This window comes from Cervus elaphus, chromosome 8 (genome assembly GCF_910594005.1).
Source record: "Cervus elaphus chromosome 8, mCerEla1.1, whole genome shotgun sequence".
Taxonomy (NCBI): Eukaryota; Metazoa; Chordata; class Mammalia; order Artiodactyla; family Cervidae; genus Cervus; species Cervus elaphus.
Window position 1 is genome coordinate 7,693,697 of NC_057822.1, and position 15,819 is coordinate 7,709,515.

A 15,819-nucleotide genomic window follows, 5' to 3' on the forward strand; every position below is an offset into this window, starting at 1 on the left:
AAGCTTGCTCTCTGGGGTGGCCGTAAAGTTGATTTTTTTTTCCTCATTGTACTATGTGGCATGTAGGATCTTAGTTCCTCGACCAGGGATCAAACCCATGCCCCCTGCATTGGGAGCAAAGAGTCTTAACCACTGGACTGCCAGGGAAGTCCCTAGCTGATGGTTTTTGAGTGGAGTGGGCCCTGTCCAACCTGTCCGCTCTGAGTAGAAAGGTCACATTCAGGGCGTACCCCATTCCCCTGGCTGCGGTGTGACTGGGTGGAGCAGGCAGCCTGCTCCCAGCAGGAATCTCCCTCCTCTGGCGAACGTCAGGGCCGGAGCCCCCAGCATGCAATCCTCGGTGACTCTGAGCTCCTCTTTCAGGGGCGGGGCTCCCTGAGCAGCACAGGCTCTGCCATGGTGTGTGGGTAAACAGGCGCAGCCCTCCACAGTTCAGTGAGAAAATGAAGTGCCTACAGGCATGTTTTGCAGTAGCCCCGCCTGGCGGAGTTTCTTGCTGGCTCAAGAAATCAACACAGAGGCAAAAGCTGGCACGCTGACCATGCCCCCTTCCCCTGCTCTGCCCACCACCCCCGGGAGGACCCAGGTGCCCCTGGCACACCTCTCACACCCTCCCCGGCTCTGCTCTCCTGCTCATTTTCATATTTCCTTGGTCCCCAGACTCACACTGCCTTGCCATGTTCTGCACACCCTCCAAGCCTCTTCCACGTTCCCATTGACTCTTCAAAGATGGTGGGGTAGGTACCGGGAGGCCCTCTGGTTTGGGGAGTTGAAGCCTGGATCCTTACCCTGCTCTGTGACTTTGGGCGAATTGCTTGAGCTCTCTGAGCCTCAGTTTCCTTGGGTCTCAAGCAGAATGGGTGTGATGAGGGGTGAAGGAGATTATGAATGTGAAGCCCCAAGTACAGTGCTAGACACAGAGGCGGTCCCAAAACGGAGCAGGGGTGACGTGAGTGGTAAATGCCCATCACCCCCAACCCCAGCTCCTTGAAAGCCAGGCTGACCTACACTCCCAGGGCCTCTGGACTCTCCCCGCCGCCGCACCTGCCGAGCTCCAGGGGCCCGCCAGCCACGGGCAACAGGGCTCATATTGCATTGAAACAAAGATAATGGCAGAAACGAAGGCCCATGGGCTCAGCTCTGGGGGGCCGGGGGGAGGCGTCAGGGACCCAGAGGTGGCACTGGGGGCCCTTCCCGGGACAGGGCAGCCCTGCCAGGACCCTGACCCAACACCAGGCCGACTTACCCACTGGGCAGAACAGACACAAGGCTGTCTAAATGTTTTAATTTCTCTTAAAATCGGGAGTGGGGTGGGAATCCATTTTAGGGCACAAGCAAACCTCACTTCAGAAAAAATAAAATGTTTAAAGCCCATGAAACTTTATTACACTGCAAACAGCCTGCAAAAGCCACACCGCAGCCCTGACCATGTCTTCATTCATTCAACCGCATATCCTGGGCAGGGTACTTCCTGTTGGTTCTTATTTCATCCTTATGATCTTGTCTGGTGGCACACACATCATTTTTCTCCCTGAGATGAGGAAGGTGAGGCTCCTGGAGGGTAAAGATGTTGCCCACAACTTAGATGTGACAGAGGTGGGATTTAAATGCAGGCCCACCTGAGTCCAAATGCTTTTCTTCCCTAGACCACACCGTTTGCAAGTTCATCATCTTATTTGATTTATAGCATAATGGTGGGATAATCAGTCCCACGTTGGTTGTTGTTTTTTTTTTTTCAGCTGCACCATTCAGCTTATGGGATCTTAGTTCCCTAATCAGGGATCAAACCCACACCCTCGGCAGTGAAAGTGTGGAGCCCTCACCACTGGATTGCCAGGGAATTTTCAACCCCATTTTATTTTCTAAGGTGTTTTTTTTTTTTTAATGTGGACCATTTTTAAAATCTTTATTGAACGTGTTACAATATTGCTTCTGTTTTATGTTCTGTTTTTTTGGCCACAAGGCATGAGGGATCTTAGCTTCTCTACCAGGGATCCAACCCACATCCCCCTGCACTGGAAGGTGGCCTGAACCACTGAACCGCCAGAGAAGTCATCCGACCCCACTTGAAAGCAGAGGAAACTGAGAAGGGGACCCCTTGCTCCCTGGGTCCTTTCCTCGTAGTCAGTGAGGGTGGGGAACCAGCCCCTCCTCCTGCGCCCCTTCCTACGGCCCCCTCCGGCCCAAAGCCCTTTCCTGCACCCCCCACGGTGCCCACCCCCTGCCCTCACTGTGGGCACCCTGTCCACGTGGCTCGCCTGCCCTCCTTCCCGCCTCCCTCCTCCTGTCCCATTTCCCAGCCCACAGAGGAGCTGCCCACATCCCACCTCCTAGCAAAGCTGCCACCTGAGAGGGAGGGAGAGGAGAATGCGAAGGTTCAGATGCAAACCTGCGTCCCCCAGACAAACGCCCCTCTGTATCTCGGCCCGTGGAGACTGGCTGCGGGCCAGCGCTCCCTGCCGGCGGGCGGCTTGAATGGCCAGGATTGTTCCCGCACCTCCTGTCCCTGTCGGCTGCCCAGCGCCTGCCAGGCTCCCCCCGCACGGACAGGAAAGGGGAGGGCCGTTCCTTCTGGAATGGAAGGTGTGGGAGGCAGGCAGCCTTGGGGAGGGTGGGGGGTGGGTGATGTGTCCTGAACCAAACTGGGGAGGCGGGAGAGTCACAGGAAGGAGGGAGCGTGAGAGGGAGGTCACCGTCCCAGCCCGCGCCCTTTGCAGGGGAACAAACTGAGGTGCAGACAGGACAGGTGACTTGCCCAAGGTCACACTGCGCGGCAGTAACAGAGGTAAGACTCGAACCCTGGACTCCTAACTTCCAGCCCAGGGCCCCTGGCCTCCCACGTCTGGCCTCACGGTTGGGGTTTGGGTGCTGAGCCTGCTGAACCGGTGAGGTCGTGAGCGCCATAGCCTGGGACTTGGAGACGCAAAGGAAGAGTGTCACGTAACAGGCTCCACAGCACTAGGGTTCCTCTAGCTCTGTAGTCAAGGGCAGATGCTGCAGGCAGAGTTCATCCTCAACTCCTCCATGACAAAGACTCGAAGGTTGGCCAAGCCTTTGCCAAAGGTGGAGGAGAGACCGAGAATCAAAGGGAGACCGCTGAAAAGTCAACATCAGGGGTGACCTCAGATGATTGGATCTTGTAGGACGGCACTGGCCTGGGTTCTTAAATTAGAAGCAGTTAGCTGGGGGCACTGGGGGTCAGGGCGCCTGGTTCTGAAGAGACTTGGGTTTGGTTTCTTCTCTGCACTCCCAAGCCCAGTTTTTTTTTTTTTCCTTAGGAGGTTCAGAGTGGCCTGCCCAGGGTAGACACAACTCAGTTACACCTCTGTGTTCTTGCTTCAGCAGGCGGCAGTGAGAAGGAACTCAGAAGCCTCGGTTGGTGTGTTTTAAGACGCAGCACAGCTACCAGGCGGGGTGGTTGAGGGCAGCACTGCGGGGGGAACACTGGGCCAGGCGGGACCTCATTGCGCTCCCCGGCCGGGGTTCCTTTGGGTTGTCTTTGGCTCTTGCTATTGTTGTTACTGACCTTGTCTTGGGTGAATCAGAAAGGCGTTCTGGAAAGAGTACCCAGTGAATGACCAACGCGCCCTCCCATCCGTGTGCCCCGGGCACCTCGCTGGCCCCTAGCTTTCCCATTTGTAAGGAGAGTTTTCAGAGTGGCTTCCACCAAACCAATGATCACAGGCACTGCCTCCTAGGATCACCGCAGAAGGTGTGGGGACCAGGGAAAGAAGCCTCGTGGGGAGAGGAGTGGAAGGGAGGAGCCTTTTGGAGGCGCTGAATTTTCCATCATAAGTTCATCCCACAAACTCTCCAGCCAAGAGTGGATCTCCTTTCACTCTGGACAAACACATAGAAAATCGACCAGTTTCACTTTTTTCTTGGCTGGCAGAATTCTCCTGCACCTCCCTCCACCCCTTGGTCGGACTGGCTACCCACAGCATCACCCGGGCGCCCCCTGGTCCCTGGGTCCTTGGAGCGTCTCCTGCAGCTCACTCTTCCGCTTTCATGGGGCAAATTCTCCGGGAAAATGTGCATGGGGCGGGGCGGATTTTTTTGTGTGTGAAGCTTTTTGTGCCCCTAAATATTGTTCTTCTACCCTTCCACTCCGTATTTAGTTTGGCATCTGTCCACTTCTAGGCTGGAGATAATCTTCCCTTAGAATTTTGGAGAGTTAGCTCAGAGCTTCAGGACTGCTGCTGTCAAATCCACGGACGTTCTGCTTTCATCTGAGTGTTGATCCTTTTCTGGATATTTGACCTTGTTTTTTTTTTTTTATAATTGATAGATGTGTGGGACATTCTCTTTACACCCCGTGTTCTGGGAGGTAATGATGACAAGCCCCGTTGTGCATCTTTTATATTCACTTTTCTGGTGAGTCCACCGTCTTCTTATTCTGAAAATTCAGGTCATTCATTTCTGGGAAATTTCCATGTATTGTTTGATAATTGCTTCCCCTTGATTTTTTTCCCACTTAATCACTTCTGGAATTCTTATCGTTAGAATGTTGGACCTCCTGGAGTAATTTGTTTTTGCCTCTTTTATCTCTCAGTCTTTTTTGATTCCACTTTATGAGACATTTCCTCAACTGTCTTCGAATGCTTCTATTGAACTTTTACATTTCTTTTGTCATATTTTAAATTCCTAGCACTCTTTCTTGTTCTTGGAATATTCTTTTCTTATAGCATTCTGTTCTTGTTTTATAAATATAGTATCTCATCTTTCCGAGGATGTTGAAGTTTTCTTCTGCCCTTTGCATTGTCTCCGTTTGGTGGGGAAGGGATGGATTTGAACTGCAAATTCCTCTTTCCAGCCCCATTTCCTACCCTGGCTTTTAGTAGTATCAGCAGAATCTGGGGTTTCTTCTGTGCCTTCAGCTTTTGTTGGTTTCCCCAGTCTGCAGGTTTGAGCCTCAGTCTTTGCCAGGCTGCTAGTCATACTTAGCCTTCAGCTTTTCCAACTTTCAAACCTGGACTGGACTCTCTCCAAAGTGGTTGTCATCTCTCCTTTCCCTTTTGACCTCGTGGTGTCGTATGTCTGAATTCCTTTACTGCCATTTGTGGGGGGTGGGGTGAGTTTCAAGAGGAAGCAGAGATAATTATATTCCATTTGCTCTGGTTAACCAGAATTCCCTCTTGCATTTTTTTTTTTTTTTGGTCTGCATTGAGCTGCCTGCTGGTCTTAGTTCCCCCATCAGGGATCATCGAACCCATGTTCCCTGCAGTGGAAGTGCAAAGTCCTAACCACTGGACCACCAGAAAAGTCCCCCTCCTGCATTTTTTGAAAAACAAAGATAGATCCTACAATTGTTTCTCCTAGGATGAAGCAAACCAGAGTTTGTCCTTCTTACCTGTTGTTTTCCTCTGGGCCCAGAGAAACCACCCCTGAGTCACTGCAGAGCCTGAAACCTGCTGTAAGAGGTAGAAGGCTCTGCTGCCTGTCTGGGGGATGGAATGCCCGGCTCACCCACCCCATGTGAGTTCTTTATCCTGTGAAGAGATGGGTAGGCTCATGGAGGGGCCAGGACATCCTTGCAAACCAGAGCTGGGCAGGGAGGGGGCTTATAAAACTAAAGACATTCTAAGCCCTTGGCAGGGAAGAGATTTGTCTGTTCAGGCAGGAACGGGCAGGGGAGGCTGGAGAGGATTGAATACAAACCTTTGGGTCTGACAGATTAGAGTCTGAATCCTATATATTAGCTCCCTTAACAGGGAGGAGATTTGAAAAGGAAAAATTGAGAATGAGACTTCCCTGGTGGGACTCCAAGCTTCCAATGCAGCGGGCCCGGGTTTAGACCCTCGTCAGGGAACTAGATACCACATGAAGCTAAGAGTTCACATGCTCCAACTCAAGACCCAGCATGCCGCAACGAAGATCAAAGGTCCTGAGTGCCACAGCTAAGACCTGGTGCGACCAACCAAATAAGTAAAAAGAAAAGAAAAATTGAGAATGGTCACCAGTTAACTGGGCAAATTAATCCCACTGATGGGACCAAACTGGGCAAATAAATCCCACCAATGGGACTGAATCCTGGCAGGCACAGGCTAGAGCAGGGTGGTCCTTCAGGACAGGGTGAACTGCAAGTGTATTTGTAGTTAGGCTGGGAGTAGGTGCTGAGATGTGAACTCAGCTCATGCGGCAGGGACAGAATCGGGCCTTCCCAGTTGCCTCTTGAGCCTGCTCCCCACGCCCCTGCCCTGCCTGCCTAGTGTCTCTAGGACCCCTTCTCTGCTCCTCTCATGGCAGCTCTCCCGTACTGCCTCCCAATGTACCTCGTACCTGCTACCCCTCGGCGTGTCTGATCGACCTCTGCATCTCCTGCAGCACCTGGCCTGTGAGATGTGTCAATTCAGGCAGGACGGGGCTGAGGAAACAGGTGTGAATTGACTACAGAAGTCTTGAAGTCCAACAGATATGGGTCCTGTCTATGAGGCTGAGTAATGGTCCCCTCAAAGATATCCGCATCCTGATCCCCAGGTGGCCAAAAAAAAATTCATTAGCATCCCCTTAAATTCCTTAGTTCCCTTAGTTTCCTCTCCTTCCTGATCAGAATGTTGGGGTTGAATTATCTTCCTCTGACATATTTGCATAGAGCCATCAACTCTTTACCCTTGTGCCTTTTTTCCCTTGGGGACAGTGGGACACCTGGAGATTTATATAGGAGCTCAGGTATATTTGAGGACCCTTGGAAGCTGGGCCCTTGGCTGGAGCCCAAAGACTGAGGGGTAAATGTAAGGCGCAGGTCGCATTCCGGCTCTCGGTCAGTCTCAACCAGGACGCCCACTGGTCTCCTCCTCCCACTGACTCCTGGCACACCCTATGCTTCCCATTTGGCACCAGGCATAAGTCTGCCTTGTGACCACTTTCGTCTGGGATTTCTATCTGTAACTTTGTACATGAAAATTAGACTTGCAGGTCTTGGGTGGGAAGCTCCTTGAGGCATCTTTTCTATACAATGTGGACCACAAAAATCAGAAACACAGGATGTTCAAGCCTGAAGTTGACAGGTGGGTAAATAAAACTTAATAGATGTGGTAGACCTGGAACCCAGACTTCCAGATCCACAGGCCACTGCCTTTTCCAAAGGACTTCAATATGATGTTAATCAGCCACCTCTCTGTGATCAAGGCTGGGCCAGGCATGAGGGGGATGATCCCCACTAACTACTGATAGAAGGAGATTTTCTTAAAAGAAATAGTTTCATCCTCTTTGTCTGAGCTGTAGAGACATGATCCCTATGGCCCCTCTTTGAATCGTCTCAGAGCTGGTGCAAGTCTAATTTTCATGTACAAAGTTACAGATAGAAATCCCAGACGAAAGTGGTCATAAGGCAGACTTATGCCTGGTGCCAAATGGGAGGTGGTGGGTGCTTGTTGAATGAATGACGGAAAGTGGACAGAACAGGTGGGAGAATGACTGTGCACAGTGGGTGGGTGGGTGGATGAGTGGATGGGAGGATGGAAGAGTAGATGGATACATGGAACAAGAAATGGGCGTCCTAATTTCTAAGAGCCAACTGCAAGGAACATAGTCAGTATGTAATTGTGGCGGGGCGGGGGGGGACTAAGTTCAAGGTAGTATGATGCCAACTCAGCCCCCACCTTCGGGAGCTCTGACACACACGGGGACAGAGCCACGTACAGGCAGAGCAATTAGAGTAGGGGGAGATGACATGGGACCCAACAGGAATGGAGGGTGTAGGAGGGAGCCAGTCTGGATTCAGGCAGACTGGGATCACCATGTACTCAACAGAGCTTTTGGAGGTTCCTAAGGGTCCCATATGCAATCTGCTGCCATGTCAAACCCCTCTGTAGAGTTCTCCCTGTTTTATTCCAGTCTCAACTACCTTCCAGGAAGGATTCCTGCCTTCCATTCTGAATTGTACACACCGTCTTCCCTCATCCAATATCCCCCGAGTCGATAGCTACAAAGAAAGATGAGCTTTTGGAAAACACAGGTTCTTGAGATCAGCTATGAATGGCTGGTCCATACCCTAGACCACAGGTGGAAAGGCCCTTAGAGATCATCTCCAAACTAGGCCATTTTGCAGGTGGGAAAATCAAGGTCTAGGGAAGACGATGACTTTCCAAAGTCTATGGCAAGTGAGTAATAAAAGGAAACCCATGTCTCCTGAGTCTCACCCCAGGTTAAGAATTCTTTAATGCTTTTTCCCTGCACACCCAGCAGCCCCCAGGCCCTACCAGTCCCATTAGGACTTTTGCCTGCTTGGGGTTGGTTTCACTCTTTCCTCTGTCTCTGCCCTCGGTGGAGATGGAGGAGAAGGTCAAAGTTCTGGATGTTCTGATGAGTCTCTCCTCAGATCCCCTTCTTGGAATATCAGCCTTCACAGTCTGGCTCCCTGACTGCTTTGTTCATACTTGAGCTCGACCAAGCACAGCAGACACTTGATCAGGTGGAGAACTGGGGGCTCCAAGAAGAGTAGGGGGAACAGGAGAGAAAAGAGAAAAGGAGCTAGGATGGACACTGACTGATCACCCACCAGCCAGCAGGCACTTTGTTCATTGTTCAGTTGCTCGGTTGTGTCTGAGTCTTTGCAGCCCCATGGACTGCAGCACACCAGGTTTCCCTGTCCTTCACTGTCTCCTGGAGTTTGCTCAAACTCTCGTCCGTGGAGTCAGCAATGCCATCCAACCAACTCCTCCTCTGTCGCCCCCTTCTCCTCCTGCAGGCACTGTGCTGGGCAGTTAGAACATCTCATTTACTCTCAGAACCCCACAAGATAGGGAACGTTTTATAAATGAGACTGTTTTTCCTGTTTTATAAATGAGACCACTGAGGCCTAGGGAGGTGGCTTGCAGAGCTGGTCAGCAGGGATCCCAAGATTAAAACCCAAGACTTCCCGACCCCAAAGCCCCTGCCAGGTCCCGAGCTCCCCGACCGTGTGCTTTGTCACAGTAACATCAAGAGTTCTCGAAGCACCAGCAGGAGCTGGAGTTTCTCTCCGAAGGGCCCAATCAACACGGTCAAGGCTAACAGGAATCAGTGCAAAGTCCTGCATGTAAGTTCAAAAAGACAACTGCACAGGAGTGTCCTGGGGGTCTGGTTACTAGACTACAGCTCATCATAATATCATCACCATGCGTAATATAACTATCATTGCCTTCTAGTTCCAAAGGACTCTGAGTGTAGAAAGTCCTTTCATGTACTGATCGTAGGGCTTTGACTGACCATAAACAAGCACAAGATAAGTCAGGAAAAGGTGTCTCAGCAGGGTGTGTGGAGCAGTGGGCTGTAGCTGCTTGAAAAGCTGGTAAGCTATTTGTTTGCGTTAGTCCAGTGTAATATCAATAGGTTTTGTGCCCAGTCCCTGTGCTAAATGTATCACATGTTTTATCTCATTTAATTCTCACATGACCCTGTGGAGTCTATAATTCTTATTTTACGGATCAGAAAACTAAGAAGTGAAGAAAGTTGACCAAGGTCACGCAGCTAGTAAATAACTGAATTCAAGCTCAGGTCTAATCATTGTCAAGAAAAATGTCATTCTGGACAGTTCAGGTCCCCTTTGGAGTCAAGCATACGGTTTAGGGTATTTTATTTAAGGAAGACACTGACACATAAAGAAACGAGGAACCTATTCATGAGGGATACTAAAGATGGTTTGAAGAAGCTGAGAATATTTATCCTGGAGAATAAAATCATCGGAGAACATATAGTTGCTGTTTTCAAGGGCAGAAAGCATCTCTACTGAGAAACATGTTGGATTCACAGGACATTTGTATGTGCTCAGTCATGTCTAACACTTTGCAACCCCATGGACTGTAAGTCACCAGGTTCCTCTGTCCATGGAATTTTCCAGGCAACAGTACTGGAGCAGGTAGCCATTTCCTATGCCAGGGGATCTATCAAACCCAGGGACTGAACCACCCGTCCTGCACTGGCGGGCGAGTCTTTACCACTGAGCCACCTGGGAAGCCTGACAGGACATTTACCAATCATTTGTTGGTTAAGTTCAAACAGACATACTATAGTGAAAGAAAGAAAGTGAAGTCGCTCAGTCGTGTCTGACTCTTTGCGACCCCATGGACTGTAGCCTACCAGGATCCTCAGTCCATGGGATTTTCCAGGCAAGAATACTGGAATGGGTTGCCATTTCCTTCTCCAGGGGATCTTCCCGACCCAGGTATCGAACCCCGGTCTCCCACATTGTAGGCAGACGCTTTACCGTCGGAGTCACCAAGGAAGTTCAAAGGGACATACTATAGCCAACTGCTATTGCCACCTACTGGTAGAAGGTAAAAATGACATGCTGATTTCAGCTACCATCACTGTTCCATTCATAAAACCTTAACTTTTTGTACGTGGAAGGGCTTTTAAAAAGGTCCATTGTCGTGTGTAAGAGGTAATGGGTTGCCTCTGTGGGAAGAGAATTAGGACCAATGAGTTAAAATCGCAAGGGAAGAGATTTTGGTCCCAAAATGAAAGTTACTTTTCTGACAATTAAACCATCCCACTAACCTAAGGGACAGCTTGGGAGCAGTTAGGTTTTTGTCTGTGGAAGAAACCAAGTCATGCTAAATCTCCCCTCTCTCAGATGAATGAGAGAAATCAATCCAGTGTCCTGGCAGGTCTCAGGCATTCATGGCTTCCCTATTCTGAGTTATAGTTGGCCATTTGGGTATGGGTCTGCCAGGCTTGATAGCATATGGGTTTTCTTATCCAGGGAGGAACATCTAGGCTAGGTCAGAGAGAAGAAGGATACTGTGGGGGCAGAGCAGAAGGGAGGGGGATATTCTGGACAGGTGGCAACATTGATCCTTGAGTTATGACCTTATGGACTTCCCTGGTGCCTTAGACAGTAAGGCATCTGCCTAAAATGTGGGAGACCCGGGTTCAGTCCCTGGGTCGGGAAAATGTCCTGGAGAAGGAAATGGCAACCCACTCCAGTATTCTTGCCTGGAAAATCCCATGGACGGAGAAGCCTGGTGGGCTACAGTCCATGGGGTCACAAAGAGTCAGACACGACTGAGCAACTTTACTCACTATGACCTTATACTTGACCAAGGAACAGAGAAAGATGGTTCAGTGAGTAAATGGTCATGACTCTCCATCTCTTCCCAAAATGACCTCCCAAATGAGCATTTGTAAACAACCCAAGGAAACAACAGCTCCTTGTAGATTCTGTAAATGTGATTAAGGCTCTGCTGGAGACAGAGGTTCAGAGTATAGGCAAGGTCAGCGACCAGTCTGGGTCAGGGTTAGGTGAAGAGCTCTGGCCTCTCTCTCTTCCACAGCCTCTGAGGGTCTTCTCATCAAAGCCCTACATTGATTTGGCCCCCAGATGCTGGCCATTGCACCTTGTGCATTCTCTGGGGAGCAGTCTAGTGAGAGTTTATGGAGAAGGGGCTGTGAAATTAGACAAACCCTAGCTTGAATCCTAGCATAATTACATATTAGCCCTATGAAGTTAGATTGATATCTTCTCTGACCTGGGTCTCAGTTTCCCCATCTGTAGAATGGGCACAGTGATTGTATTCTCCTATCAGACAGATATGAGGATTCAATGAGACCTCTCACATAAATCACTGAGTACAGTGCCTGGGGCACATGGTATATTATTATTATTATTAAATCAACCTCTGTCCATGAAGATCAGCCTCACCTCCCTGTACACTCCCCCATTTTCTGTGGCCATGGGCCCTGGTCATGGACATATTTGACACTGACATCTCCCTGCTGGACCTCACTTGGTTAACAAGAATCACAGGGGCCCGACACATGAAAACACCCACACCCTTGGCTATCAACGCTCCACCACCCTCCCTCCCACCTTCTCTATGTGGTCGGAACAGAGATGTAATTGAGAGCCCTTGGCCCTTAGATGAGGCAAAATATGCTCTGGGATTGCTCACTCTTCTCTCAGAAAGAGGAGCAGCCGGGCCCTTCTGAAAGGGAGTCCCTCCTGGAACCCGGCACCCAAGAGGTCACCCTGAAGGACCTGCGGAGGAGCCTGTGCCCTGGCGGCCCTAGACAGCTCCGTTACTGGTGAGTATGTATCTGTGTGCATGTGTGCGGGTTACTGTAGTGACTGGTCTTGAGCCCCCATCCCCACCCTGGGTGTGTACCAGGGGCAGGTGATGCGGAGGGAAGGATACAGGCTTTGAAGTTTGCAGTTCTGGGTTCATTTGCCAAGCCTGCAGCATTCAGGCCATATGGAAAGTCTCAGGGTCCTCATGTGAAATAAGGGGAAAGGAAGACCTATTTTACATGGCATTTGCTAATTAAATCAGAGAATGGATAAAAAATATCTGTCACAAGGTCTTTGCACATGGCAGACACTCAGATGATGGCTTCAGTCAATTCTGTGCTTGTTGGTTTAACGGGGAATGAGTCCATGATAGAGTTTAGTTTATCTAGTGATTATGCCATGTCTCTCTCCTTAGGTGACCTTTGGTCAATGGCCACCTATTTGCCTCTTTTTTCTATTTTTAAAAGGAATTGTGGGTAACTCCCTAGCGGTATAGTGGTTAGGACTCGGTGCTTTCACTGCCACGGGCCTGGGTTCAATCCCTGATTGGGGAACTTGGATCCTGCAAGCCACAAGGTGCAGCCAAAAAAAAAAAAAAAGGAATTGTGAGAAAGCATTACTGGTGAGTGTGCTCAGCTTGATATTGGTGGAGACAGAAGCAGAGAGTTTAGGCAAACGCATATTAAAAGTCTTTATGTGCCAAGATAGGGAATGTGTGTTGTGGGAGGGAACCTCTCCCTGGGAGTAGGAGTTGGGGGTGGATGGTTGGGGAAGACTTTTATGCCATGTTCTCTTATTGGTCCATACTTATTTTTATAGAAAGAATTTTTTTTTTCCTGTTTTGAGCTCCTGTCTCTAATTAGCTCAGCAAATACTCACTAATACCTGCTAAAAATCCTAAGAGATACCCTTTATTGAGCACTTAAAGCACTTTTCATACTTAACCTTGAACCCTCAGTTCCCTTGGGAAAAGCTGCCTCCTTTTACAAACAGCAAACCCAGCTGGGAGAAGTTCAACCACTCACCCAGGTCCTTCCACCCACAAAGGTGAGGAGAGCCAGACTCTTTTATCTGAAGGAGGCAGAAAGATGTGGGGGGAAAGCCAAAAGCGGTCTCTAACTCAAGGACCTGACAATGAGCACGGAAAGTTGGCTGCCAGACGCAGAAGGGAGCCACCGGCCGTGGCGGCGCGTCTTTGCCGAGAGATGCGAGGGAGAGCGGAGAGCAGGAGGATTGATTCTGTGTGGCGGGAAGTCTTCCTGGAGGTGACCGGGCTGAGTCTGGAAGGTTCCTTTTGGAGGGGGAGTGGGCAGCGGAGCATGGCTGGCAACCCAGGCCTGTTTATGGTGGTCGGGAGACAGGAAGCTCAGCCAGGCGGAAAGGTTGGCCAGTGTGGGGACGTCAGAGGGGTCCTTCAGGGAGCCTGAGTCATCCAAGTCCTGAGGATCTGGTTCCGGGGAGGAAGGGACAGACAAAGCGGGGCTTGGGGCTGTGACTGAGGCAGGACTTCAAGGCTTAAAGGAGGGCAGAGACGGTGAAGGCAGAGCCCATCCTGTGGATCAGCAGACCCAGCCACGCGGGGTCACTCTGAGGTTGAGAATGGGAGCACTGGCCGGGAACAGGTCATAGTCTCCAGAGCCACCAGCCTGGCTGCAGGTGACCCCGATGGAGGGGTGCTGGCCCCTGTTTCCATCACGAGCTGGCAGAGGTAGGGGACCTGGAGGGGGCCAAAGCCTGGGGCCGCAGCTCAGAGACAGCAAAGACCGGGAGTGACGTGGGAGGACGGAGTGGCCCATTGTCCCAGCGATTTGACAGAGGTTGTTGTGGGGAGCCAGGAGGCTGAAAAGGGGGTTGGAAGCAGCCAGTGAAGGGCTTTCACTGCCAGACGTTCGGGTGTGGGTGCCCAGGAGATGACTGTTTTTTTTGAGCCCGGGAATGCCATGATCAAACCTAGGGTCTCACTCTCACCAGAATGCGAGCTTCTGGAGGCAAGGAGTTGTTGGCCTTTGGGCCGAGTTGCACGTCTCGCTAGCTGGGGGAAGATGCTCTCTCTGCTTGGAGGGCTTTGCGCAACTTCAGCCGCGTTCTCTCCCCTCTCACCCCACCCCCAGCCCAAACCACGCCCATCCTTCAAGGCCCATTCAGATTAATCTTCTTGAAGTCACTGTTCACAACCCAATAGTTCCTCTCACTGACTGCTTAATAATCATATATCATAGTTAGTTTTTTTAGCTTCTTCCCCTCACCCCCATCTTAAATTGTAAAGATTTTGAAACCAGAAACAGCATTCAGGCATTGTAGAGTGGCCAAAGTCTCACTGATGCCCTGGGTTCAGTTCTCTTGCGTAAACTTGGGGCTCCATGTGGTATTGGGAGCTTCAGTTTCATTAGTAAAATGGCAACAATAACCTTCCTCACACATTTTCCAGAAGATCAATTTAGATACTTGGTGTGAAACATAGTTAGGAGGAGTTGAATAAATATTGTTGAATGAATTGAAACTGCTTTGAAAAATGGAAATCTTTAAAAATGTCAAACCTTATTTTTAACTCCCCATTGTTCCTTGTTCAGTTGCTAAGTTGTATCCAACTCTCTGCAACCCCATGGGCTGCAGAACACCAGCCTTCCCTGTCATCCACTATCTCCTGGAGTTTGCTCATGTTCAGATCCATTGAATCAGTGTTGCTATCCAACCATCTCATCCTCTGCCAGCTTCTTCTCTTTTTGCCTTCAATCTTTCCCAGCATCAGGGTCTTTTCCAATGAGTTGGAGCTCCAATAGTATATGGTAAAAGGCCTGATGTTTACTTGCTGCTAAGAGAAACTTGCCAACAAAGGTCCGTCTAGTCAAGGCTATGGTTTTTCCCGTAGTCATGTATGGATGTGAGAGTTGGACTATAAAGAAAGCTGAGCACCGAAGAATTGATGCTTTTGAACTGTGGTTGTCGGAGAAGACTCTTGAGAGTCCCTTGGACTGCAAGGAGATCCAACCAGTCCATCCTAAAGGAAATCAGTCCTGAATATTCATTGGAAGGACTGATGCTGAAGCAGAAACTCCAATACTTTGGCCACCTGATGCATAGAGCTGACTCATTTGAAAAGACCCTGATGCTGGGAAAGATTGAAGGTGGGAGGAGAAGGGGATGACAGAGGATGAGATGGTTGGATGGCATCACCAACTGAATGGGCATGAGCTTGAGTAAACTTCAGGAGTTGGTGATGGACAGGGAGGCCTGGCGTGCTGCAGTCCATGGGGTCGCAAAGAGTCAGACATGACTGAGCAACTGAACTGAACTGACTGAAGAGAAACTACATGCTTAAATATTTTCTCCAGTCACCCAGATGAAGACCAAAAGAGGCATCATACAGGGATTATAAAATGACTGGTTTTAACCAAAATTTCACCTTCCTTTTCAGCACGTCGAGATGACCACAGCCACCCCTTTGGGGGGTAACACCGTCTACTCACTGAACATGACCACCAGAGGAGAAGACTTTCTATACAAGAGTAAGGTCAACTTGGCTTTGCGGCCAGGGGATCCAGGGCGGGACAGGGTTTGCCTTCAGCTCCTGGTGTCAAGGTCAAGGGCGTGGCCTCTGCAGACAAAGCACGTGGGTCTCGATGATGCCATTTGCCAACTGCACGCACCTGAGCATGTGACTTCACTGCTCTGGGCTTGTTTCAGCATCTTTGTTGTTGTTGTTTAGTTGCTGAGTTGTGTCTGACTCTTTCGGGACCCCATGGACCGTAGCCTGCCAGACTCCTCTGTCCAGGGGATTTCCCAGGGAAGAATACTGCAGTGGGTTGCCATTTCCTTCCCCAGGGAATCTT

The 15,819-nt window shown here is 50.1% G+C and overlaps 1 protein-coding gene and 1 long non-coding RNA gene across 7 annotated transcripts in view; one reads left to right on the top strand and one right to left on the bottom strand.

The window, feature by feature from the left end:
- LOC122698351 (non-compact myelin associated protein) overlaps positions 1-15,819 on the top strand; it is a 45,927-nt gene that overhangs the window by 20,904 nt on the left and 9,204 nt on the right. For 2 of the 6 annotated variants that reach the window (XM_043909257.1, XM_043909255.1), the window contains one exon: positions 15,405-15,495. In XM_043909257.1, coding sequence (XP_043765192.1) covers positions 15,414-15,495 — 82 coding nt within the window. In that variant the 5' untranslated portion in view covers positions 15,405-15,413. Of the gene's footprint in view, positions 1-660; positions 738-2,680; positions 2,786-5,319; positions 5,476-11,884; positions 12,007-15,404; positions 15,496-15,819 lie in introns of those variants that run through there. The other 4 variants (XM_043909260.1, XM_043909258.1, XM_043909259.1 and 1 more) reach the window with 4 other exon arrangements.
- On the bottom strand, positions 1,359-2,524 carry LOC122698354. The gene is made up of 2 exons (XR_006342318.1): positions 2,390-2,524; positions 1,359-1,554 (listed from the first exon to the last, which is right to left on the bottom strand). It is a non-coding gene; the product is annotated as an uncharacterized LOC122698354 (long non-coding RNA).